A 22,652-nucleotide genomic window follows, 5' to 3' on the forward strand; every position below is an offset into this window, starting at 1 on the left:
ATCACTGACTACCTCCAAGCAGAACTTCCGCTGTTCGGAGGTCGCTTGGAAGATACACGGAGTTTCCTACTGTGAAGACCCGCTGCATAGCTAGCTTGAGCAACACTGGTAGTATATCCAAACTACTCTGTTCCAGTAGGACTCCATGCTGAATTGAGATGGAGAAGCATCAGTCACTACACAACTTTCAATCAGGATGTGGATGTTGGGTGTTAGAAGTGAACCCGATTAAAATCTTATGGAATTACAATATACATGAATAAGAAAAAGAAATGCAATATGCTAGCCATGGGGACTTGGCCTTGTCGATTGATCACCGTTGGAAGACCAGGTGTTAGTCCCGCAAACATGGTGCATTAAATCATGTCCGTCCCTGCGACCTTAGAATTGTTGCCCATATTTAGACACCCCAGCATGAACTCCAACAAAATCAGTAGTGCTTCCATCTGCAAGGCGCTGCATATGCACCTCTCGCACATCGATTACGTCTTTGAAGCAGTATACCGGATGACAGAGGTTCAAGAGCAAGACTGCCGCAACAATGACTGCGCCTTCCAATCCAACGAAATATTTCTGTGTATTGGCAAGATGACCCTCCCATCCTTCACTCAGCTCAGCCACGCGGAATACGCACCTCGTGAATATACAGAGAGTCGAAAGAGATAGTGCAAGGAGAAAAGCCTTGAACGGCCAGGAGCGACGGAGAATAGCCGGCTGTTGGTCCGGAGAAATCTGGCCTCGGGAGGTACGACCGCAGTATGTACGCCACGCGAAGTCGGCGGCGAGGAGGATAAAGAGGAGCAGAGTTGCTACTTGGAAAGCCAATCCAGCAATCATGACGTTGTTGCCTTTCTCCGGGTCCTCACCATTGTGTGTCGAGACACTGGCCATGCCTCCACCAGCAGCCTGAAGCACAAGGGAGATGAAGTCGCAAGGAATGAAGATTTTGGGATAGGAGAGTGGCTTGATACGAGAGTGCTGGGGACCAACGGTAGTGACAATGCGTGAGAGGCAGAGATAGATGCCTGCGGCGAGGAATGCGGGCGCGATGGTCAAGCAGATGATCTGGATGAGGAACGGGTTCTGTGCCATGTCAGCTTGTTCACCTAGATACGAACAAACTCATGGTTCCAAGTTGTACCCTAGTGCTGTATAGCGTCGTGAAGGTACCCGATGTGCATTGCAGTCTACACGATATAGCGTGAAACATAGGGTATACCTTTATGATACATTCTACATATGCACGTACAACTTGTAACTAACGAAACACTTCAGGACCTTCTGAACGAGAACTCTTAGACATACCTCAGCGAACATGTCCTGGTGGGCTAGTATGCGCCCAACGTAACCGACGGCTTCGAGGGCGCAGCCAGAGGCCATGGCGATGGTGAAACCGAGCCATTTCTTGCTTGCGATACCCTGCGCAAGGAAAGCGATAGTAGATAGACCGAATAGTGCAGTGAAGGTAATGTTCGTGCTGAGTGAAGGTCGATAACCCCAGTACGCATACTCAATAGGGCATGCCTCGGTTACGTAGTAACAATGACTGCCATCGAAACCGATTATCATCTTTGCGAATGCCGATAGTGTCGTCTGCTCGTAGGATAATATTGCAAGGTGCTTGTCAACGTGAGGTATGAGTAAGGGAAAGAGCTAGAACGCCTGTGATTCTATCAATATTACACCAAGAGGTCAAGGAGCGCCAAGGTGAAGAAAAGGCGGTATCAAATCAGGGAGTGGTTATTCGAAACCAACATAAGCGAGCAGCAAGACAGCAGAAGTAGCGAGTCTGGGCGGCGCCCCAGAAAAAAAAGATTGAATGTGTAGGGACTGTGAATGTATCGTAGTAAGACAGACGCGCTATTGCGCTGAAACAGAAAAAAAGAGTGACAGGAAACAGGACATCATACAAGCGGCTCGCAAGGCTGTGGGTGGGTCGATGTTTTAAACGCTCGCCCAACTACCCAGGCAGCATCAACACTCCAATTGTACGCTAAGATCTGAAGAGGAAGTGTACGAAGATGCGGTCCGTGCATACCATGTGAAGCCCGAGACCGCTTTTTGCTTTTGAGCCACTTACGCAACGCTAGTATCGAGAGCTTGATCTTTCAAAAGAACCGGGCATCTCTTAGAGCTGCCGTTTGTTGGGCTACCTACCAAACCTACACTGGTAAGCCAATAGCCCAAGGTCTGTCCTCCTCGTGGGATCCAATCGTACATTACATCTCCTCAAGGCAACGAAAGCCGGGGTTATAACGGCGTCGGCAATAAAAGCCCGACCCATTATTAGCGGGTAGAGTGTCACGATCGCTGATTGTAATATTGGGTTGTGTTGATAAGCCGAAATTCAGTACCATGGTCGCATTCGATCCGTGAATGAAATCAGCTTCCATGCAAGGAGATCATGTTCTGCACAGTCGGTTCATGCGAAGGATGACTTGGTAAGCCTCTTTAATCAGGCTCCCATTGAGCACACCATGTGCCGCCGTATGACTTCACCGTAGTCCACATTGCGACTCTATGCAACACCGATCCACTAGGCAAGCGGTAGCCAGTCTCGAGCTGAGCATTCTTAGCCATTGTTCATCTAAACGCAATGCTCACACCTTCGATGAAAGAGAGGAGGAGGGTGTAACGATAGCATGAATGCGCATGGTCGGGGCTAGGGCTTCACTCCGTGCCGCTATAGCGCTGTGAATGCAGGAACTTCCGACGATGGTATGTCATGGAATTTCCTTTTTCTTCTGCAAAGATATCAGCATGTGTTTAGCCTTTCGTCATCATTTAGATTCTTCGGTAAGCCAGAGAGAGAGAGAGAGAGAGGAGCCTCCGCGCCTGATGCCTTCCACAACACAATCGAGGCTGCGGAAGAGTCCGCTCCATGCCCTAGCAGTACCATCAAAGATAGGAGTTGGAGCTTCGAGCGCGACGACAATATCGATGCGTCATTCGCATATGGTGAGTTGAAGCTATTGCAAGGTACCGGAGCCCCTTAACGCCACGCCAAAACTGCCCCTCCGAGACGGCCGAATGACGTAGCCCGCAGCCAGCAATCGATAGGATTCACCCCCACACAGAATGCTGCGCGGAAGTCACCAGGCGCGGGGTTTTGGAATCTGGTGCATGTTTATTGTGGAGTAGAGTACTGCTTGGAAATGGTCCTTTTGCCATGTGCTTGCAGGGTCGGCCACTCTCACAAATGCAGGTACGACAGAATGCGGCCATTAGTTGTAGGGCTGTCTAACAAGACCGTCTTCGGCGCTGTTTCGATGGCCGGATCGTGGTAGACTTTGTACGATAGGTTTCGTCTTGGTATCGAAGGCATGTGTAGGACAAAGACTGCCACGACGTTCTTGGACCGAGAGATTCGGCGGCCTCGGATGTACGCAAGAGACGGAAGGAGTTGCATAAATTCTATGCGTGTGGTCTTTGCTCATCACTGTGCAGCATGGACGGTGCCAGTGCGGATGGCCGAGGCTCCGATGCCGTAGAGATGTTCCGAGTGTCGGGCAGCAGCCGGAAGCCTGAGGTACGAGGGGTGAGGACGTCTAGATATGTGTCGAGGAGCTTGGAAGGTACAGAATGACGAGGGAAAAGGAGAGAAGGGCAGCCCTGATTATCATTTGCTGATCAGGTCCAGGGACAATTACCAATCCCCTGCGGATCCTACCTGGTAGCGCCACCAGCACGGTCACTGCAAGACGATATGCATGCAAGCCAACGTCGACGTGCTCCGACAGCTGTGCATACACGCATACATGTGCTCTGTTGAATCCTGTCGTCGCCGTCCACATTGCATTTCCATTGCGGCCTGGCCTCTTGATCGCTGTATACACTAGTAGAGACCCTGCTTTGGCGAGCTCAAGGCCACATCACTGAGCCCAAGTGCCTGAGTATTGTCTTGGCGGCGGGCGAACCCCAATCCCACGTCTTCGGCATTACCGCATCATCAGCTGTCACTCGTTCCGAACACGCTCGCGACGCGGTCTTGACCTTCTGGCTTGTTGGCTGCTGGACGTATTGGAGCTGCCACCAGCTGCATCCTGTCAGTACTGATTCCAACGAGTAAATAGAGGGGTCCTCCGCTAACTGGCCACCAGTACCGTCCCTCACACAAACCCCTCGAAAAAGGTGCGTCAAGCTCCCGATCCCGCCACACCCCGTTCCGACCTTTTCTGCAAGAGACGCTCCCTTCCCAAAGCAGCTGTGTATCGGAAGCGCACACTGTTGGCGATGGCGTGGCTAATGCGGGCATGACAGCACGATAGCAGACCGACTTGGACATTGTAGAATTGTTCTGCAAGTCACAACCACCCTGCTGCTTGGGTGACAAACGTCGGAGGAAGGATTGCCACCATGGCAGCGGCGACTGCGGGTAAGTAAAGCAAGTCGTTGTGGCCAGCCCGCAACGCTCTTCACCCATTTCCTACTAGCACCATAATGCACCAACATGCCTCGTCCGAGCCTACTCCCTGGTCTCTCCAAATATCTGACATCGCTTCTTCCCTTCGCAGGCTACGAGTGGAACCGCTCTTCGCCGCTGCGCTCTTCGCCCGACACATCATCCTCCATGTACCCCGATCGGCCCATTCGCCCTCTGCCGGCTCGTTCCCTGCGCGCCCGCTTGTCTCCTGAGCAAGCCGAGACGATAGTGTTCCCTCACAACCCGCCTTCGACAGGGCCGCTCTTCAACTATCCGCCCTACACAGCCGACGAGCGCGTCAGACCTCACAGGACTGGAGCCAACGACCACCATGCATGTCACTGTGGCCACACGCACTCTGAGGTTGAGAGTGAGGAGGAAGAGGACGACCGGAGCGGCCCGCTGCCCTCTTCCCCGAGCTATCAATACAGCAGGCACGCGACTGGCAAGCCGGTGGCGGGCGTGACTGGTGCCTATCGCAAACCAGGCTCGCCTGCGTCTTCGGTAGATGGCTACGAGTCGTTTGAGAATACGAACAACAAGAAGAAGCGCAAAATTCCCAACATGGGCAGTAACGGATCACATCATGCCAGTCTCTCGGCGGATCTGACTGGCATGGGCATCGCGCAAGCTCACGAAGCAGGTGCCACAGACGACGGTGACAGCATTGCGCGTTACTATGGCTCGGCACCTTCGACACCGCAACACGCGACCAATTCTGGAACAGGCATCTCAGGCGCAGGCAGAGGGCGTTTCGGCCGATCTGGCTCGGGACGGTCAGAACGGCGAGTGTTGGCCAATTCGACCAATCTCGCCAACGCCAAAGCGAACAGCAAACGTACGGTGTCACCTCGGGAAATGATTCGTCTTGACTACTAAAAAAAGTCCGTGCGCTAACGATTTGTTTTCTAGGACCTCCGGAGCAAAGCGGCATCATCTCGACTGCCATTGCCAACGCAAACGCGACCCCGCCACCCCCTGGCAACGAGAACGTGAGCCTCCTGCAGCAGGAAGCTGCCAAGCATACCGCCAGCAAGACACAGTTTACTTTCACCTGCGGCTCCGACTCGGCCAACAAAATGGTCTGGCCGGGCCAGGAGAACGGCCAGTATCCCCAACCGCCTGGCGCATACCCCAACGCCGCCTCTCCCACACCCCACCATCAAGCTGCCCGTGCACGCCCTCCCGTCCGCCCAGATGCCCCAATGGTGTCTACCCAGGGTACCCAGACCAGCCCCAACATGAATGGTGCGGGTGCATACCCCCCTCCACCCCTTCCCAATGGGACTGCACGACGTCCAACGGGCCCCCCACCACCACAACAGGCCCCGCCACCTCGAAAGCCACGGCGTAGTGCCTCCAAACTGTACGAGTACGCTGCTCGCAAGCGTCGCATCCAGCAAGAGTACGCCAACTTCCACAATCCACCCACCCAGCCATGGATATGCGAATTCTGCGAGTACGAAGACATATTTGGTCATCCTCCCATGGCTCTGATCCGCCAATATGAGATCAAAGATAGGAAAGAGCGCAAGCGTCTGGCGGAAAAACGACGTCTGTTGGAGAAGGCTAGGATGAAGGGACGCAAGGGCAAGAAGGCGAGCAAGAAGGCACAGAACAACGCCAATAATACTCAGCACAACCAAAATCCTCCTCCTCCTGGTGGCTATGATCGTCGCGATGATGAAGGTTCTCTAGACCCACAGGACGAGTACTATGACGACGATTACGACGAACCAATAGCTACTTGTCCACACGGTTGCCAGCACCATCCGCACCCTCCCCATCCACACCCGCAAAAGGTTCCAGGTTTGCCTCCTGAAGACCCTCGGGTGGGCGGGCCGCCTGTTGCCAACGGCACCTAACAAACGGACGAGACGGGGTGGGCCGTCTGCGTTCTTGCATTATGTCTTCTTTTACTGTCTTTCCGCGTTGCCTTTATGGTTGGAGTCGTTGCAGCTGTTGCCCGGGTATCCAGACGTGGTGTCAAAAGAATCTTTGAGATGACAGGAGGTCAACACATTTGATCGAGCACGTCCTCTTTTAAGTTCACGATACCACGCTGTTACCGACTGCACTCTACTTCTCCAGCCTAAGGTATATCTTTCTATGTTATTTTGCAGCGTTCAAGCATTGTTTTAAGCATTTACACGGAGTCCCTGTATATTCGGTCGTTTCCGATTTCACACTACCCGATTACGACTCACTCGTTCTCAAAGCCCTATATTCACGACACAACACGAAACAACAACAACAATCATACACCCCACTCTAAACCAAAAAAAAAGCTCTCAACTTCAACACTCGAGACGGACTGCGTCATTTCATGAGTGTCCCACCGGCAGTGTACGAAGTGTAAATAACAACAGACCGGATGGCGGTCTTCAAGTTCAACAGCTGCTCGATCCGGTTGGTTCAAACGGATTTGTATGCTACGTTGAACAGTCACCTGTTGATACATCATTATATTACATATTGTACAAGTTGGTAAAATCTAGCCAGAAAACTCCACGTATGTAACACCAAGTAATCGATGAAGCATCCATCCGAGCTCGCCATATCCCTTGGTTCCGACCAGTGCTATCAAAGTGCAAATTCGTATAGATTTGTAGCATTGTAGTTTGATAAAATTTCATGCCTCATGTCTTGTGTTGATGCAGTAAACGTTGACTTTTTTTGTTACGTCATACGACAACTCGTCGTTCGTCTGAGCCAAGCTCGCCTACCTGATGACCTCCCCGTTTACATCCTCTCTACGGGACTCAGTCCCAGCACCCTCATTCCATTATACAACACCTGCCTAGCAGCAACATATAGCGCCAACCTAGCAATCATGACGTTCTTCTCCGAACCTACTACCTGCAAGTGGTCGTAACTGCTGCTAAGGGCATGTGCCATCTTGAACAGGTATGTAAGCACGGTGGTGGGTTCTTGCGTCTTGATCGTGTTAAGGAAAGTATCGGGCCAAGATGCCAATTGGCGAACCAACTCGACAGCCTTGTCTTCTTGAAGCAAGCTCAGATCAGCGGATGTGAGGTCGAGGTCAGCAAGGCTAGGGTCGGCGTCTACGGCCTTGCGGTAAATAGAGCAGAGACGGGCGTGGGCGTATTGCAAGTATGGGCCTGTGTCGCCTTCGAAGGAACACATACGGTCCATGTCGAAGGTGTAGTTGTTGATACGCTTGCCCTTCATGTCTTGGACCATGACGGCTGAGATACCGAGTGTGTCTGCAGTTTGCTCTGGGTCTTTGACTTGGGCATATTTTGTCTCGTTGGTCTTCATGACCTCATGCATCTTGTCACCGACGTCGCGGAGGATATCGTCGAGGAACTTGGCTGTGCCTTTTCGTGTCGACATACCTGTGTGATGTTAGTGATCTGATTGAACAATAAGGAATTCTAGGTTGAATCGTACCAAGGACCATGCCGAAGTTGATGTGCTGGCACTTGTCGGAAATGTCTTTCCTGCCCATGAGCTCTTCTATCTTGAAGAGTTGGGCCAAGTGCAGGTCTTGTTGCGAGGCGACAACGTAGATCATGCGGCTGCAAAGGTATTAGCAATGCATGTTGATATATGGAGACGATCGAACATACTCAAAGTGGTACTTCTCAACACGCTCAATGGCGGCGCCAATATCTCGGGTCAGATACAGTGATGTACCGTCCTTCTTCTTGACGACAGCCTTGCCAAGCTTCTTGGAATGCTTTGTGAGGTCGACAATGACGGCACCTTCTGAATCCTCACAGACCTTCTTCTCCCACATGATCTTGGCAGCGAGGTCCATACTCTCGTCCTTGACTTGGGACTCTCCGCTGTAGTCGTCGTAGTGAATGTTGAGTCGTGCGTATGTCTGCTTATACTTCTCGATAGACAGGTCCTGCATAAGTCAGTATACGGCACTTGACGATGTGCGATCTGCCTCGACTCACCCTGAAGCGCTTCCAGATACCGAGCGCTTTAGGCTCACCATCAACCATACCCTTGAAGTATTTCCTAGCCTGCTCATCGATGCCCTCAGCCTCGATTTTCTTGACCTCGGCCTCCTGCTCAGATGCGTCCTTGCCCTCGTCTTTCAGCTTGGCAGCTTCGGCCTTGAGAGCCTTCATTTTCTCCGCCTCGTCGTGCTGGACGTTGCTGACCCTGACATAGATGTCATACAAGTGTCCAATGGGGTTCTTAACGAGCTCCTCCTCGTTACCGTAGAGGTCGAAACCGATAGCCAAGACACCGTATTGCTTGCCCCAGTCTCCGAGGTAGTTCATACGAACGACGTCCCATCCTGCGCCCTCATACAAGTTGGCGAGGAAACCACCAATGATTGTACTTCGCAAGTGTCCGGCATGGAAAGGCTTTGCGATGTTGGGTGAACTGAACTCGACAATCATCTTCTTTGCGCCGGAGGAGGGATCAAGCGGGTTCTTGAGACCAAGGTTCTTGTTGAAGCCATATGCCTCCTTGGACTTGAGAACCATGGGCAGCACGAGTGATGTGAGCGTCTCTGGCTTGAAGAAGAAGCCGATGGACGTGTTTGTGACAATGGGCTTCTTGACCAGCGGCGACTCGGGGAAGGCATCTGCCAGTTCCTGTGCAAAGGCCTTCATGTCCTTCTTCTTTTGTCGGAGCGCGGGAACAGCCAACTGCAAGTCTCCATGCTCAGGCTTTGCAGTCCATGCCAGTGTAGGGTATATGATGTGCTTGTCTACACCAGACACGGATGACAGCAACTCAGTGATGTGACTCCGGTAGATGTCGAATGGGTTCAGGGCGGGGTATGTGTTTGGCTCCTGCGGGACCTTGTCCAGGCCGAGCGTCGCGAGCGTGTTTGTGAGGTCCTCCATGCTGACTGATGAGCGCGCCGACGCGTCGAGGTTTCTGAAGGGCTCGAAGGGTGTCGAGTCAATCTGGGAGCAAGGTCGCAGTGAATTGGACGTCGCTATCGCTCTGACGTTGTGGTCTTGGTACGGCCGCGGGCCTGTGTGCGGTCGGAATTGGGAGGGCAATGTGTGAAGGGAAGACAGGCGCGGGGTGCTGGGCTTGAGGGTAGCGTGTGCTGCTCTGACTGCGCTACGGATAGATTTCTGAGTCAAGCAAGAAGAATGAGTCGCCAGCGGCCTCGTCAAACAAACGTTGGTACAAGGAAAAAGTCTGGCGCGACAAATATTTACCAGACTTTGCTGCATACCAGATGTGGGGTACCTGCGATGCGTCAATGGTTCGGGAGAGATGCGAGCATTCGCGCTAGTACAAAATTTTGGAGGGGCAGGGAGCACCGTGAGAATGCTCCCAATCTGTCCCTTCTCCTGCACATTCTCCTGCACCTCGCCGCCGTCAATCAGGCACAACATGTGACATGGATGATTCGGATACACGTTGAGTCAGATGCACTTCTGTTGACGCAGTCGGGCGAATCAGTCTGAGGAATGTGCCATGATATTCTTGGACAAAGTATGGTCTAGCTAGAAACACCTCGACGAATCTACTTCTAGGAAGTAATGTATCAACATCTCACTTCTCAGATGTGCGTCCTTTGGACATTTAACCATCAAGCTATTACCCCTTGCGCAAGTGACACCATCCATACATCACCCGGCATGTGCGGCCCTAATTTTATCGTAGTATGACGACTGCCTACATCAATATAGGTGCGATGGATCCATCAAGTCGGAGTGTTGTGCTGCGTGTCGCGATCTTATGTCCTACGTGATACCCAGAAGCCGCTGAACGCCACCAATACATATCCTTACATCTTGTCATATATGGTAGTATCTCAAATAGCAGATAAATTCTCAGGTAAACTATCTAGTCGTCATGGCGTGAATGTGAATTGGAACTTTGGAGACCAAGGCCTCATTCGGGGTTCACGTCGCCTAAAGATGGCCAGGACGTATCCATATCTGCAGCCAAATCATGGGACTTGCAGCTCTCAAGCTCCGAAATACTTGTCAACTTATCTGTGCATGATTCGATGTGTTTGACGCCGACAACGAGCCGATCGCCTAGCGTCAGGATGGCATGCTGAAGCCGGCGCCAAACTGTTGCAGTATTCAAGTCTTCGCTCAATAGCTGCATCCGAAGGACCTTTGGTTGGTGATACGTCAGATAGACTGACGATGATGGTACGTTAGTAGTTTCGAAAGTGACGTTCTTAGAGGCTAAACTAATCGTAGTCGAACGAGACAGCTGTAGGTGATGCGTGTCACTTGTGCGGCGCATGTCGTAGAGAGTTAATGTCGCTTCCCATGTGTCAAGCTCACTTGATGGATGGACGAGAATCTGCGGCTTAGAAAATCCGATCGGGACTGACTACTGTCTATATGTGGCTTTGACATTTCTTAGTTGTTGCGCGTGGCAAAAGCCGGTGGCAGAATTTGACTGCGCTACTGACTGCGTGAATGTACTTCATCTCAGACCCTTTCCTGTAGGGGAAGGGTCGTGGCGTACCTGCAAGGAAAGCGATTCGCACAACGTCTTACCAGCGATGAATTTCCGCGCTCCACGACTTTTTGGGGATGTTTCGCATGGACAGACCCCGCCATCCCTGAAGTGGCGTTGGGCGCTTCCAACAGTGTGGTCAAACATATGCTTGGATACGGAAGCAGATCTGACGCATATTAAATCGAGTACTCCGGTAGTCATTTGAGGCGTGTATCCCGATGCGAGCAGTATGCATCCTTCTCATGGACGAATGTGTGATCTGTAATGGTCAAGCCGGGTGGTTCTAGCTTGTCTGGTCTAGCATTGGGATGGGCAATATCGGAGAATGTGTTTGGTAATACGTTTAGAGACTTTCTGTCCGGGTTGGTAGGAAGATGTGCTGCCCGAGCGAGTACTTGATGACCAGGATTATTGATCGAATGTCGATGGAACCATACATCGAGGTCTGATTGCCACGCGGCAACCGTGATCGATGTATTGAGAAGCATTCGTTGAGTGGCTGTCCTAGACCTAGAACTCTGAGAAGCGCATTGGACTAAAAGAAGCGCAGTACATCTGAAGAGGATGGGTGTAAGGGTGATATGGGCGAAATTTCTGCGAGGTTTCCAATCTAGCGGTCAAGACGATGGCCCAAGGTCGCTGATCAGTAGATCTCGTGAAAGGCACGGCTACCTAGTTGTACGGCATCGGTTGCTGCGATTTACTTCCGCAAAAGCATCTCATTCTTTCCAGCTTCCAAGATTCGACACATCGGCTCTTGAGCAGACGGCAAGCCTCGGCGAACTAGGAATATCCTTGCTGATCATCCCTTCCAAGCCCACTTGCATATTGCCAGATCGGATTCGGCAACTAAGAAGCGGGATAAGGTACGTGATGTGGGCCCCCTGTCAAGCGACTCGACGAGCGTGGGAAACCTCAAGACCTGAGCTGAACGCCCGAGCTTGGATTAGGGTCTCATTCATGGCTTCTACAGCCTTCCATTACAAGCAACGCTGAGATGACACAAGCGAGCAAGATCTAGAAAAGTATTCCAGAGGACTATAGACAGAATGTGAGAAATGGGTAGAAATAGACCCTGTGCAGAATGCCGAACATGGTGAGGATGCGGCAAATTTCTCTTAGAACCTTGCAGGACCAGCGTGCGTAACAACGTCCGGAAGACAGACTGGGAAGATGGCAGAATCGAGGATAAAGCGTGTTACACCATTCTGGTAAAGCTAGTCGAACGGCTTGCGATGGAGCTGACAGATGTCCAACATGCGGTACAAGATCTGTATGTAGCCGCCTGTAGCAGTAGAATTCGCCTCTAGTAATGCAGTTCTGGCATGGAATGGCTTGCGGAGAAGTTCGGAGGACGCAAGTGAAGGAATGGAGAATAAGATCAAGCTCCTTTGCACCGGTAAGGGGCAGGCGCACATGATTGTCCATGGCGGTGGATGAAAGTGGCTACCACCAGGGCGGAACGGCGTACGGGGAGGATGTTACTGCAGAGTCCTGATGTAAATAATATTTCTTTTGTGAGATTGATGGCGATAGCGCAAGGTGCAGCCGTGTGTGCCACAAAGGCTTATTCCAGGACGACGGCTCGGTAATTGGTGCTCTCGCGCAGGCCACGCAGCTATACCATGTAGTCGGGTCAGTAGTTGTGCCTTGATCGGCAATCTTGCAATGTTAGCCGTAAGACAGGCGGACGCTACTGGCTAAAGATGCTCCTCAAGAACGCCGACTCTCAAGCTCCACGGGCGACATGTCAATGGCGGCAACGCTAGGCCGATGCGCAACAAGCACGGTCATGGCTGGATTGACTATGCCAGAAGAAATGGAAGCAGGCGGACGCGCTTTGGAAATGGGGGAGGCTCAGCTCAGGCCAATAGCGGAGGGCGGCAAGCCATGAAATGCAGCCCACTGCAACAGGTAAGAGTCGTTTAGATGCTTGTAGCTTGACGGCTCTGTATAAGACGGCGTACTCACCGTCTCCGAGAAGGCCAGTTGATTACAGGAAGCAAACCGCCGCTCAAAGCCCAAAGGCATTGGCTCCAGACTCCTTCGTCAAGTGAGACATTCCGCATCTCTTCCATCATTGACGGTTCAAAACGTCCCGATACTGCATCTGGGTCTGCTTCCGCTGGTGTGCATTGTATACCCGTCGACGTCGGGCACAGCAGCCAAGAAGAGGTACGTCGGATAAGCTTGGTTCATTGCAGAGGGTGTGGTTCATGGCGGATGACGCTCCGTTGGCGGTACTGCCGTCAATGCGAGCAGAGATGAGATGGTGGATGAGGAAAGGCACATCTGACTGTGTGGGCAAAGCATGGCTGATATACAACAGCAGCATAGAGCGTCACAGAACTCTGACAAAGCCGGCGCCTTCTAGAGGCCCCGAAGAAGCCCCTTCCCAGTCCATGGCAATATCGCGATAGAGCGCATTCAGTATTGGCATTGCCATTGTCAAATCGCATCAAGTATCACAACCACGGCGGAGACCCGCAGCGGTTTTGTATAACTTCTGGGGCAAAGGGCAAAACCACACCCTCCACACGCTCGAGGAACAGGCGGGCAGGTGTGACAAGCCAGAAGGTGAGCAGTTCATCTCGCTTGGTTACGCGTTCATCCCGTCTTGATTCATTATCCCTGTCGCCACATGGCCTGCCGGGTTCCTGTGACGCATCACATTCGTCAATTTCCCTGCAACACCGTGTGCTGCATCTCTACCACATACTCCGCGCTATCGTCTTCTTTTGTTGCCGCCTGCCGTCTGCCTCTACACATTTCTTCTCATCTTCGATGCATGGACGAACGTTCGCTCTTTAGCCGAAGGGCTGCATGAAGAGCGCCAATTACAGGCGCAAAAGGCGGACCCTCCACTGGAGAATCGCGCCGAGATGTGGGGTGGCGCTGGGGGGCCTAGGCGGACTGGTGAGGGACTTCCAAACCTCACCTCTGCCTATATCCTTCGAGATATTGCTCGCTGCTGCATTCTTGCTCTTCACTAGGCGGCTATGAGATTAAAGGGTCCTAGTATTGGATTCAACTGCACAGAACGAACATTCGTCATCCTAATGGAGGCGCGGCCCCATGTGCACCAAGCGAGTTTAGATGACGAGTCTGACTCGTGGCTTGACTTCATTTCCTATATCTTCGTTATCCAACATCGCATAATCCTGCTCCAAGGCTTCGTCTTACACCAGAGTCTTTCTTCTGTCTTTCCTGTCCTCCGTTCACCCATATTTTGCATGCTTCTCTTGTTTCGCCGTCTTCTTATACATCGACAGCACAAGTGGACCCTCAACACCCTAACAGCTGGGTTGCTATCTGCCTGACTCAAGTCATTCCATGAAACTCTACTAAGAAAAACAGGTTCAGCCTTCATCAGATGCGAAGAGGCCCCCGAGGTGGAAGAGGTAGAGATCAAAATCCCAACCGGGGCGCGTCTTCTAGGAGAGACACATCAAATCCACCATCAACTTCTCAAACCAGATTCACTTCACGACAGACCACTGCACGAAACAGTCGCAGTCACGCATCGCTCAGGCGTTCAGCTCGTATTGCGAGATTACTCAACGGAGAATCAGATCATCAATCAACCAACGCCACATCCTCGATGGCTGACGTTGCAAGGCCAAGAGCGCTAGGAAGCAGATCTGTTTGCCCGAGGCATCAATCTGGAAACCATCATACTTCAGGACGATCAAGATCGGGTCAGCATTCTCCATCACCGGAAGAGATTCGATACGCCATGGATATCGTAGTGCAGCCGCCACGAACTGCCCGAGTTGGCCAGACAATGCCTGGATCGATCGTGGTGCGATTACGAACCATCAACGCGGATATTGATGATGCTGTTGCAGACTCGACAAATCTTGTTGCAGTCGCCGCTCTGGTTCCGGGCCCAAACACTCCGGCCTCAGTGGATCCGAACGCTCTCAATGCGGCACTCGCCGGGCGGATTTTTGACTCTATTCACCCATTCAACGACGATGAAGCAGATGGATCCATTGCCTCCATGGAGATGGCCGACCCCCACGGTGTAGGCTATATGCGCTTCCCTGAGCTCATCATTCGCCAAGCTGGTACCTATCGAATACGCATCACTCTCATCCGCATCCGCAACTCTGCTACAGATCCACCAGTCACGTCTGCAGGCAATGGCTTGGCTGTGCATGTCGTCGATAGTAACCCCATCATTGTCAATGGGGGCGGATCTTCGTCAAATATGGCTGCATACAATGGTAAGTATCTAGTGGCAACCTATTAAGTTTCTTCAGCTTCCTGATCATTTCTTGTCGCGAACCACAGGGGACGGGGATATAGATGATGGTGGTTGGCTTGATGTTTTGCGATCCATCCAGGACCGACGCAGATCGCAGGGTTGATTGGTGTTTTGTACGATTAGGGGATTTGATTTCGGCAAAGTTATCATTTCTGGTGAAGCAGAAATTTGGTTACAAATGAGAACGTAACGTTACAGAACAAGATGGCCAAGGCTGTGGTGAGGCTTGGACTTACTTGTACATGGACTATATGCCCTTGTAGGCCTAGCGCAACGAACGCATGGTTGCCGATTCTTCTATTGATGCATTGCATACTCACTTTTGTATTGTTGATTTCATTGCTCGTTGTACAGGCAAGGTGATGAATAGTCTGCCTACTTTCCTCTTGTGTGTTGTGAAGTTGAGAAATCAATCACTAACCATTGAACAACCATGCATACGAAGAAACTGATTTCGACATTCGTGACTAAATAGAAACATCGCGACTGACTATTTACATGTTCAACCCGATCAACATGCCCCCTCGACCGTCATCTGAACTACTTACTGACCAAAGGTGGTCTCCGAACTGGGGTTGTTGATTCCAATAGTGTCGGCACCACCAGAGCCCGACCCAGAACCAGGCGTGCACGCCCTCCACGCAACATGAAGCTGCTGGGTGAAAGCAACAGTAGCATCATCGTTGCTCATCTCACCCGCCTGGTCGGACTTCTTGTTCGTGAGCGCAATCCTGTTGTTGATGTTGAGAATGCCGTTCTGGCCACAGGGAGACCAGATGGTTGCCGTCGTCTCTACACTATCTTGCTTGGTATAGACTTGACCGTTGAGAAGGGCACCGCCGCCGACGGCTGACATGCGCGTGGTTTGCGTTTTTCCGGCATCTTGCGAGAAGTAGTAGGTTGTGATGAAGCTTCCGGTCACACCTTCATCAAGACGTGCCCATCCATGATAGGTGGCGTCAACAACAGCGTACTGGAAGCCTCCTGGGTACTTCAAGTTGAGGTGAAGTTGACAGTTCTTGCTTCGGTCTGTTGGAGGGCTGTTAATATCACCTTTTCCCCAGGACATACGACTTGGAACTTGCCTGCTGGGGTGGTACCGGGGCCGATGTACGTCTGGAATTGGTCGAATCCATAGGTCACGACCTGTTAGTGTGAGCTGAAGTTCCTACTAAGTAGATCATCCATAGTTTTAGAGGGCGTAGTGCAAAAAGTTGCCGTAGACGAGATGATGAAGTAGGATTGCATCATCCCCTCAAGCTCAAATGGGATGTATCGGGGTGGTACGTACAGTCTTGTCGGTTGAGGTACTGGTGGAGACAGAGCCTTGAGGGCAGCCATTACCAGAGTACGTCGTGTCAACAATAGTGATCTGTTCTGGAGAAGGAGCATCACCAGTAGTTGTCTGAGGGACTGGGTTGGCCAAAGCGAGGACCGGAAGGAGGAGGGCGATTTTGGCATGCATGTTTGCTATTGCTGGGACAGAGATCTCTCGGAGTGATCAGGCGTTGTAGTAAATGCTAATAGCGAAGGCTGTTGATCGATGATGGTACTCGGCATGATGGGGAATGAAGCATTCTTATACTTCTTGACCAACGATACTCGCATGCAATTTCGCAGTTGTAGACCCACACACTGTCCAGAACCTTACCATGTCGCCTAACATACATTGCAAGATGATCGAAATGATGGCTTGAGGGTATAGTATCTAGGTAATCCTGATGCAGCTAGTCTGGCTTCCAAATTTAGTCCCAGCAGAAGTTCTCCGGTAATAAGACCACGGTATCTAAATACTGGCCTAGGGTTCTCAAGATGCTGATTAAATTGCTTCCGTCAAAAACACGACTTGATGGTATGGCAAATACGAAATCATGGCCAAGAGCATCCGAAGACAGAGTAGCTGAGCACTTTACACAGGTGGTGATCTGCATTGCAGCAGGAAGTCTGCAGTGGCACTGACCCTGCGTTGGTAGCGTATCATAAGGATTCAAGAAAACTGAGAAGCATTATAGTGAGAATACGAAAAGCTTGGATGGCATATTGATTGACATGTTGCTTCCGAGGAGGCTCTGGACCTGCATGACAAGGCTCCGTTGCTGTTTAACGCGCTTAAAATAGTCGTCGACAATGTCGAGATTGCCTTGCCGCGACCAGGGTGCAATCGAGGATCAGGCGATGCGTGACCGGCAACAAGACGGACAAGATCGGATAGTATAGCCATATCCAGGTCCCGAGATTCTGGGGTATTGTGCTTACAGAACATGGTCTCGACTAGTATGCCATAATTTAACCTGCAATATGTATACTCGGTAAGCGGGTCGCGTAATTGGGTAATATACGATCTGGTAAATCCACGCTCTGCTTTCCCGATCAATATGCAGGGTTTACCCGGGATCACTGGCCACAAGGTGACCTGGACTTGCGATTTCAAGAGGAAATGCGTATGCAGGCCGAGTAGAGAAACCTCCACTTGCTCTGGTTTTCTCCAATCTCATTTCAAATGAACGTACATTAATCGACCTTTCGTGTATTACACCTCGCCTCATACCTCGGTTTGTTGTCAAGACTTCGCCTCCGGTTAATTCGGTATACGAAGTCACAACGCTTGTCCACACGGCTGTGTTATGAAGCTGCTTAGGTATGGGTACAAGTCCATATGTCTTCCCCCCACCGATTACATATTGACAACTTTGGAGACAAAACGAACAAGTGTCGAGAATCCAGATAATTGCCAGAGCTAGGTGGTCATTCAAACTTCTGCGTGGATATGCAAGAATAGTCACTGGAGTAAGACTTTCCAAAACATCGAGCAGAGGATGGTGTATGGTTCCCAAGAAATGGATTAAGTAAAAGAACCTAGAACATCCTGCTCAAGTCTTCGCTAACATTCCCAAGCAACCCAGAAGTCTGGAGTGTTATTAAGCTTACCTTTGGCCCATGAACAACAAGAGATGGAACTTACAAGATTTGCTTGGGCGTGTATTGCGACGTGGTAACAAGTCTTTCTTCAAAAGTTGGCTGCGTGATCCAGGAGAAACGATCGAACCAACCTAATCGTCGAAAGAGCTCAATTTGCGTATTATACCTAACGTCGACCCTATTGCGAAAATGTGCACTTTTTTCTAGCTCGTCGACCTAGAAATCGAGACGTATATATTGTGAAGATGTACAAATCGCTGCATTTCAATGGTCTTTGGTTTCAGAAAATGGCGAACATCTTCAAAGCATGCTCATCCTTGCTTCGCTACCGGGCGATGGTTGCGGTCGCTGGCTCACCTCGAATGAGTAGTTGGATGCATCTACTGACACTAATCGGATCTCGGATGTAACCCCTGACCGAGGTGGCTTGGAGTGGCTCAGGTGGCTCAGATGGGTTCAGCTCTCGGAGTTATTTTCGACATTTCAAGGGCGAATAGCTCGATTTAGGATGGCGTCTTGTCTCAAACACTGCAAAGGTCTAAATCCTAACCGACCAAGCACATACGACTTCGCGACATGAGTCGCAAAGCCCACACAAGATCAATGACGAGCAAATGCGTGGTACCCTATGATCTGACCGATGTGCTCAGCAGCACATCTGAAAAGTGACGAAGTCGCAAGCCAAGATGGTAAGCAGACGGACTGACGTCAAGCGACAGGTGACGGCGAGCGGAGATGAGGGGTGTAAACATTGGCAATACACCTGTGACATGCGAGTGATGTTAGTCCGAGGTAGTGACGGAGAACAGCCGTTGTTGACGCTCAGTAGCGGTGGCAGATGAGGGTAATGATGAGGCTGAGCGATGCTAGTCAAACCTTGTGGCGCTAGCAAGATCGACCGAGCCGTTTAGTCTCCACTCCGCAGGTTCCGGAGCGATTCCGCACCAGTTTTTCCTTCGCCTCCTGGAACTGACACTACAGGATTAGCAACAGTTGTGCCGGATCGTCGATGATTCTGCCAATGCACAACGACTCTCTGTCTTGAGGAGGGCTTATCGAAGGCTTGCGACTAGCATCTCTCGAAGGCGTTGTGGGGTAGACCGACGCCTTACGTCGCCTTGGATAGGCGCGTGGGTAAGACCCGTCGTGCCACAACCCACAAAGACAGACCAAGCTTTGAGACGATGAAGTTCGCCGTACATCGTCGATTCTACATACCGGCCCATGAGACTGGGATGCATCGCACGTAGACCGGTGTGTATGCGGGTGCGCGAGATCTGCCGGGCACCAGTCAAGGAGATTCGGGCCCCTGAGGGTCCCATGGTACGCAGTCTCTCCCTGCATGATCTCTGCGACGGCCATGGCGAGCATCTTTACGCGAGCACCCACATCGTCACAACTCCAGGAAAAGCCACACGCTAGCCTGGCTATCTAACCCCTGGCCGAGAAAACTCACTTTGCTGCTCGCACGTATCTGTCGCGTATCCACAGACACCGGGCGGCGTGGTAGTCGCGACCACAAGACTCCACTTGAGGAGCCACAGAATGCTCGCGTCATTAATCGCCATGTAGCACCCATGTGCAAATCAAGCGTTGCAATGCAAGTACCAATGCTTAGCTGAAGATCTGGAGGCTTACATCACCCCATATCGGTGTGCAGTGCTGCGACAGTCTTCGTCGTAGGCAACTCAGTCTGCGGATCTTTCTTCAACCTCGTTGTGGAATGTTCCTTAACGGGCGCGAACACATCAATAGACAAACAATCGGGCCAAGTAGGGCTGGAGCTTCAACACCGCTCAAACGTTTGCGCAGACGGTGTACCCCTAATGAGCTGATCGGTCCCTTTGCGAGCGCAAGTCTGCTTCCCTGAAGGTGACTATTGACATAGTAAACCGCGGACGCCAAAGCTAACGAGATAAGTGGGGCTCTAGAACATCTTCGACTGATCAAAAATAACCTAAGCTTTCGGTTACAGACCCGCCTTGACGATGCCACAAATCCTCAGGTTGCCGATACTTGGAGCAGCGGAATCGAAGGTCTGTTGGTCTACAATGGAGTATCGTCATGGAGGCCTACACAACCGCGATCTGAAATCTCCCAATTGTGCTATCGATCTCCCTGCTTCGAGATAAGAAAAAGATTCATGACTTGCAGTTATCTTGTCCTGATTTAGACTGGCACCATAGTCAATGGCCTCTCATTGGCTCTGGCCCTGGTACCTGCATGTGCTCTGCACGTTCCCGGCGTTGGCGACCATGACATTTCATCCGGAGCTAGGCTAAAGTTTGGTGAACTATTGTTTCCAGGTACTGCCGCCAACTCTTTCAGGAAGACAAGTCGAACTTACCGGCCATGTCTCGTCTGTTTTCGTCTCCACTCATGACATAGATCTCAAATCAGTACTATCACCGAGGCAAAGACCGCATGAGTATGTGAGAGTCGATGTATATAAGAGCCACCGGTACACTGGTCAATAATTCATCATCAGCTCATCAGCATCGGTCTTTCACTACTACTTTCACTACTACACTACCTTCGCTACTTTACCATCCAATCGTTCAATATGCGTTACTCTCTCTTCCTTGGGGCTGCTGCCCTCGTAGCCGCATCTCCTGCGCCTCAGGCTTTCGATGTCAACCAGTTCAACGCCTTGCCCAACAACGTCGCTCAGGGCCCAAAGGCTGGTGTCACTGCTGAGAACGCTTACAACCAGGCTCAGGCTCAGAACACCGCCGCCGCTGCTGCCACTGGCGTTGCCACTGCTCAGCAAGCAAAGAGGAGCGCCGGTGCCCAACTTGAGGCTCGTGACCCTACCTTCTGGTGGAACTGGAACCAGGCTCAGCACAACAAGCCTGCTCCTGCCCCTACTCCTGCCCCTGCTCCGGCTACCACCGCTGCGCCTGCCGCCAACCCTTCTTCTACCAACCTTGCACCATCTTCGTGCTCCCCGGTTGACTGGACCAACACCTACGCTTTCACCGCAGACCCCGCCTGCGCTACTCAGATCGAGGTCGGCACCTACTGTGGTTTCATCAACCCTGATGACCCATGTGCTGCTCAGCCCAACGCCTACGGTCCACCAACCACTCCCGACACTGCCGATGCTTTCAAGAAGAACGAGGTTTACCACAAGTTGGCTACCTCCGCTAAGACTCCTTCCGGTTACGAGTCTTCTTTCGTAGACCTCAGCGCCTCCGTTGAGGGCAGCGGTTACCTCGGATACTACGAGCTTACCAGCTACGACACTGCTGCTTGCTCCGCCAAGTGTGACTCTACCTCCACCTGCACTGGTTTCAACCTTTACATCGAGCGTGACCCCAAGTGGAACCCGCGCCAGTGCTCTTGCGACAAGCCTGACTCCGTTACCCGCTTCAAGTGCACTCTCTGGGGACAGGATGTCAAGAAGGAGTCTGCTACCAACGTCGGTCAGGGCCAGGATGGATTCGAGGTTGTCATTGTCGGCTCCAACGGTTACAACAAGGCTACCTACAGCCCTCCTACTCCTCCTTCTTGCAGCAAGCCCCAGTCTTGCGGCCACAAGCTCCACAACCAGCAGCCATTCTGCATGGGTCAGACTACTTTCCCTGGTCCTTTCGATCCTTCCCTCTGCGCCGCCTACGCCCAGAAGCAGAACGAGGTCAACCGCAAGCACGGCATCATTGGCATGTGGCTCTCCATGTTCGGCATGAACAAGGGTGGCTGCGTTCAGTTCCAGGCTGCTTACCTTGAGAAGGAGGGCAAGGGTTTCGGTACTCACTGCCGCCTCTTCACCAAGAAGTTCACCCCCGCCCAGGCCAACCTCGACATCTCCGTCGGCGGTTCTTCCCAGTGGGGTTGCCAGAAGTCTTTCACCTGGGACGTTGATGTCAACGCCAGCTTCAACTGGGGTGGCTGGTCTTACTTCAAGGGCAAGCGCGACGAGTAGACACTTATTGCGCTTCCAACAACAAAAACAACGACTTATGTCTGCATCGCATGGGCGCATTAAATTTCGAGACTGTGACGACGATGGTGGATCTCATGAGTAATACTCTTTTTCTCTTCTGTAAATAACCGTTTCTATTTGGCTTTACCTTGAGCGTCAGCTCGCCGCATAGTCACTCCTTAGTATGATCTTAGCATCTCTGTAGTAGTAATGTAACAATATGTGTTTTTTTTTTTTTTGAACATACCTTTGCCTTACTTTCTCCACAGTGACCTCACAATATCGATATAGTTTTCACGGCATGCTTGCGCACCTGTCCCGATGATTTCTTTACTCACATCAATAGTAGATGGGATCCAGACAGACTTCTAGTGTGTAACAATGATAAAGAGGGAGTGCGTGTCACTTACTGCGGCGAGTCGGCTACCCTCGCTGTCGCGACCCCAGCGCAAGGCGGTAGTGGACGGAAACTAGGATCCCAAGCGCTCCAAATTGGGAAATGGACCATATAGTTGGGAGCTGCCCCACAGCGCGTGATCGCCTTCCATGTGCGGGGTGACCTTCATCCCTTAACAAGCAGACACTCAGATGATCCCAAAGCAAACTTGAGACGATGCGAAAGCTCCTGAATAGGGTATGTCGCAGCTGATGGATGGAGTATGCGATTTTTTGGCTTCTGT

General features: G+C 51.6%; 8 protein-coding genes across 8 annotated transcripts; 3 read left to right on the forward strand and 5 right to left on the reverse strand.

The window, feature by feature from the left end:
* Nucleotides 1-381: 381 nt before the first annotated feature.
* On the reverse strand, nucleotides 382-1,569 carry GT037_008636 (sphingoid long-chain base transporter rsb1; the record flags this gene model as incomplete). Its single annotated transcript, XM_038933683.1, has 2 exons — nucleotides 382-1,083; nucleotides 1,306-1,569. The coding sequence occupies 2 exons, from the start codon at nucleotides 1,567-1,569 to the stop codon at nucleotides 382-384; spliced, it is 966 nt and encodes a 321-aa protein (XP_038783648.1).
* Nucleotides 1,570-4,450: 2,881 nt separating this feature from the next.
* GT037_008637 (uncharacterized protein) lies at nucleotides 4,451-6,288 on the forward strand (the record flags this gene model as incomplete). The annotated part of the gene is made up of 2 exons (XM_038933684.1): nucleotides 4,451-5,261; nucleotides 5,336-6,288. The coding sequence occupies 2 exons, from the start codon at nucleotides 4,451-4,453 to the stop codon at nucleotides 6,286-6,288; spliced, it is 1,764 nt and encodes a 587-aa protein (XP_038783649.1).
* Nucleotides 6,289-7,165: 877 nt separating this feature from the next.
* GT037_008638 (arginyl-trna synthetase) lies at nucleotides 7,166-9,261 on the reverse strand (the record flags this gene model as incomplete). Its single annotated transcript, XM_038933685.1, has 4 exons — nucleotides 7,166-7,782; nucleotides 7,838-7,965; nucleotides 8,017-8,300; nucleotides 8,353-9,261. The coding sequence occupies 4 exons, from the start codon at nucleotides 9,259-9,261 to the stop codon at nucleotides 7,166-7,168; spliced, it is 1,938 nt and encodes a 645-aa protein (XP_038783650.1).
* A 1,009-nt stretch (nucleotides 9,262-10,270) lies between these two features.
* On the reverse strand, nucleotides 10,271-10,636 carry GT037_008639 (uncharacterized protein; the record flags this gene model as incomplete). Its single annotated transcript, XM_038933686.1, has 1 exon — nucleotides 10,271-10,636. One exon carries the CDS (start codon nucleotides 10,634-10,636, stop codon nucleotides 10,271-10,273), a length of 366 nt encoding a protein of 121 aa, XP_038783651.1.
* A 2,299-nt stretch (nucleotides 10,637-12,935) lies between these two features.
* On the reverse strand, nucleotides 12,936-13,304 carry GT037_008640 (uncharacterized protein; the record flags this gene model as incomplete). Its single annotated transcript, XM_038933687.1, has 2 exons — nucleotides 12,936-13,154; nucleotides 13,215-13,304. The coding sequence occupies 2 exons, from the start codon at nucleotides 13,302-13,304 to the stop codon at nucleotides 12,936-12,938; spliced, it is 309 nt and encodes a 102-aa protein (XP_038783652.1).
* A 1,290-nt stretch (nucleotides 13,305-14,594) lies between these two features.
* On the forward strand, nucleotides 14,595-15,113 carry GT037_008641 (uncharacterized protein; the record flags this gene model as incomplete). Its single annotated transcript, XM_038933688.1, has 1 exon — nucleotides 14,595-15,113. One exon carries the CDS (start codon nucleotides 14,595-14,597, stop codon nucleotides 15,111-15,113), a length of 519 nt encoding a protein of 172 aa, XP_038783653.1.
* Nucleotides 15,114-15,672: 559 nt separating this feature from the next.
* On the reverse strand, nucleotides 15,673-16,593 carry GT037_008642 (uncharacterized protein; the record flags this gene model as incomplete). Its single annotated transcript, XM_038933689.1, has 3 exons — nucleotides 15,673-16,157; nucleotides 16,229-16,274; nucleotides 16,420-16,593. 3 exons carry the CDS (start codon nucleotides 16,591-16,593, stop codon nucleotides 15,673-15,675), a joined length of 705 nt encoding a protein of 234 aa, XP_038783654.1.
* Nucleotides 16,594-20,610: 4,017 nt separating this feature from the next.
* GT037_008643 (uncharacterized protein) lies at nucleotides 20,611-21,972 on the forward strand (the record flags this gene model as incomplete). The annotated part of the gene is made up of 1 exon (XM_038933690.1): nucleotides 20,611-21,972. The coding sequence occupies one exon, from the start codon at nucleotides 20,611-20,613 to the stop codon at nucleotides 21,970-21,972; it is 1,362 nt and encodes a 453-aa protein (XP_038783655.1).
* Between the last annotated feature and the right edge of the window lie 680 nt (nucleotides 21,973-22,652).

This window comes from Alternaria burnsii, assembly GCF_013036055.1.
Source record: "Alternaria burnsii strain CBS107.38 chromosome Unknown 744, whole genome shotgun sequence".
NCBI lineage: Eukaryota > Fungi > Ascomycota > Dothideomycetes > Pleosporales > Pleosporaceae > Alternaria > Alternaria burnsii.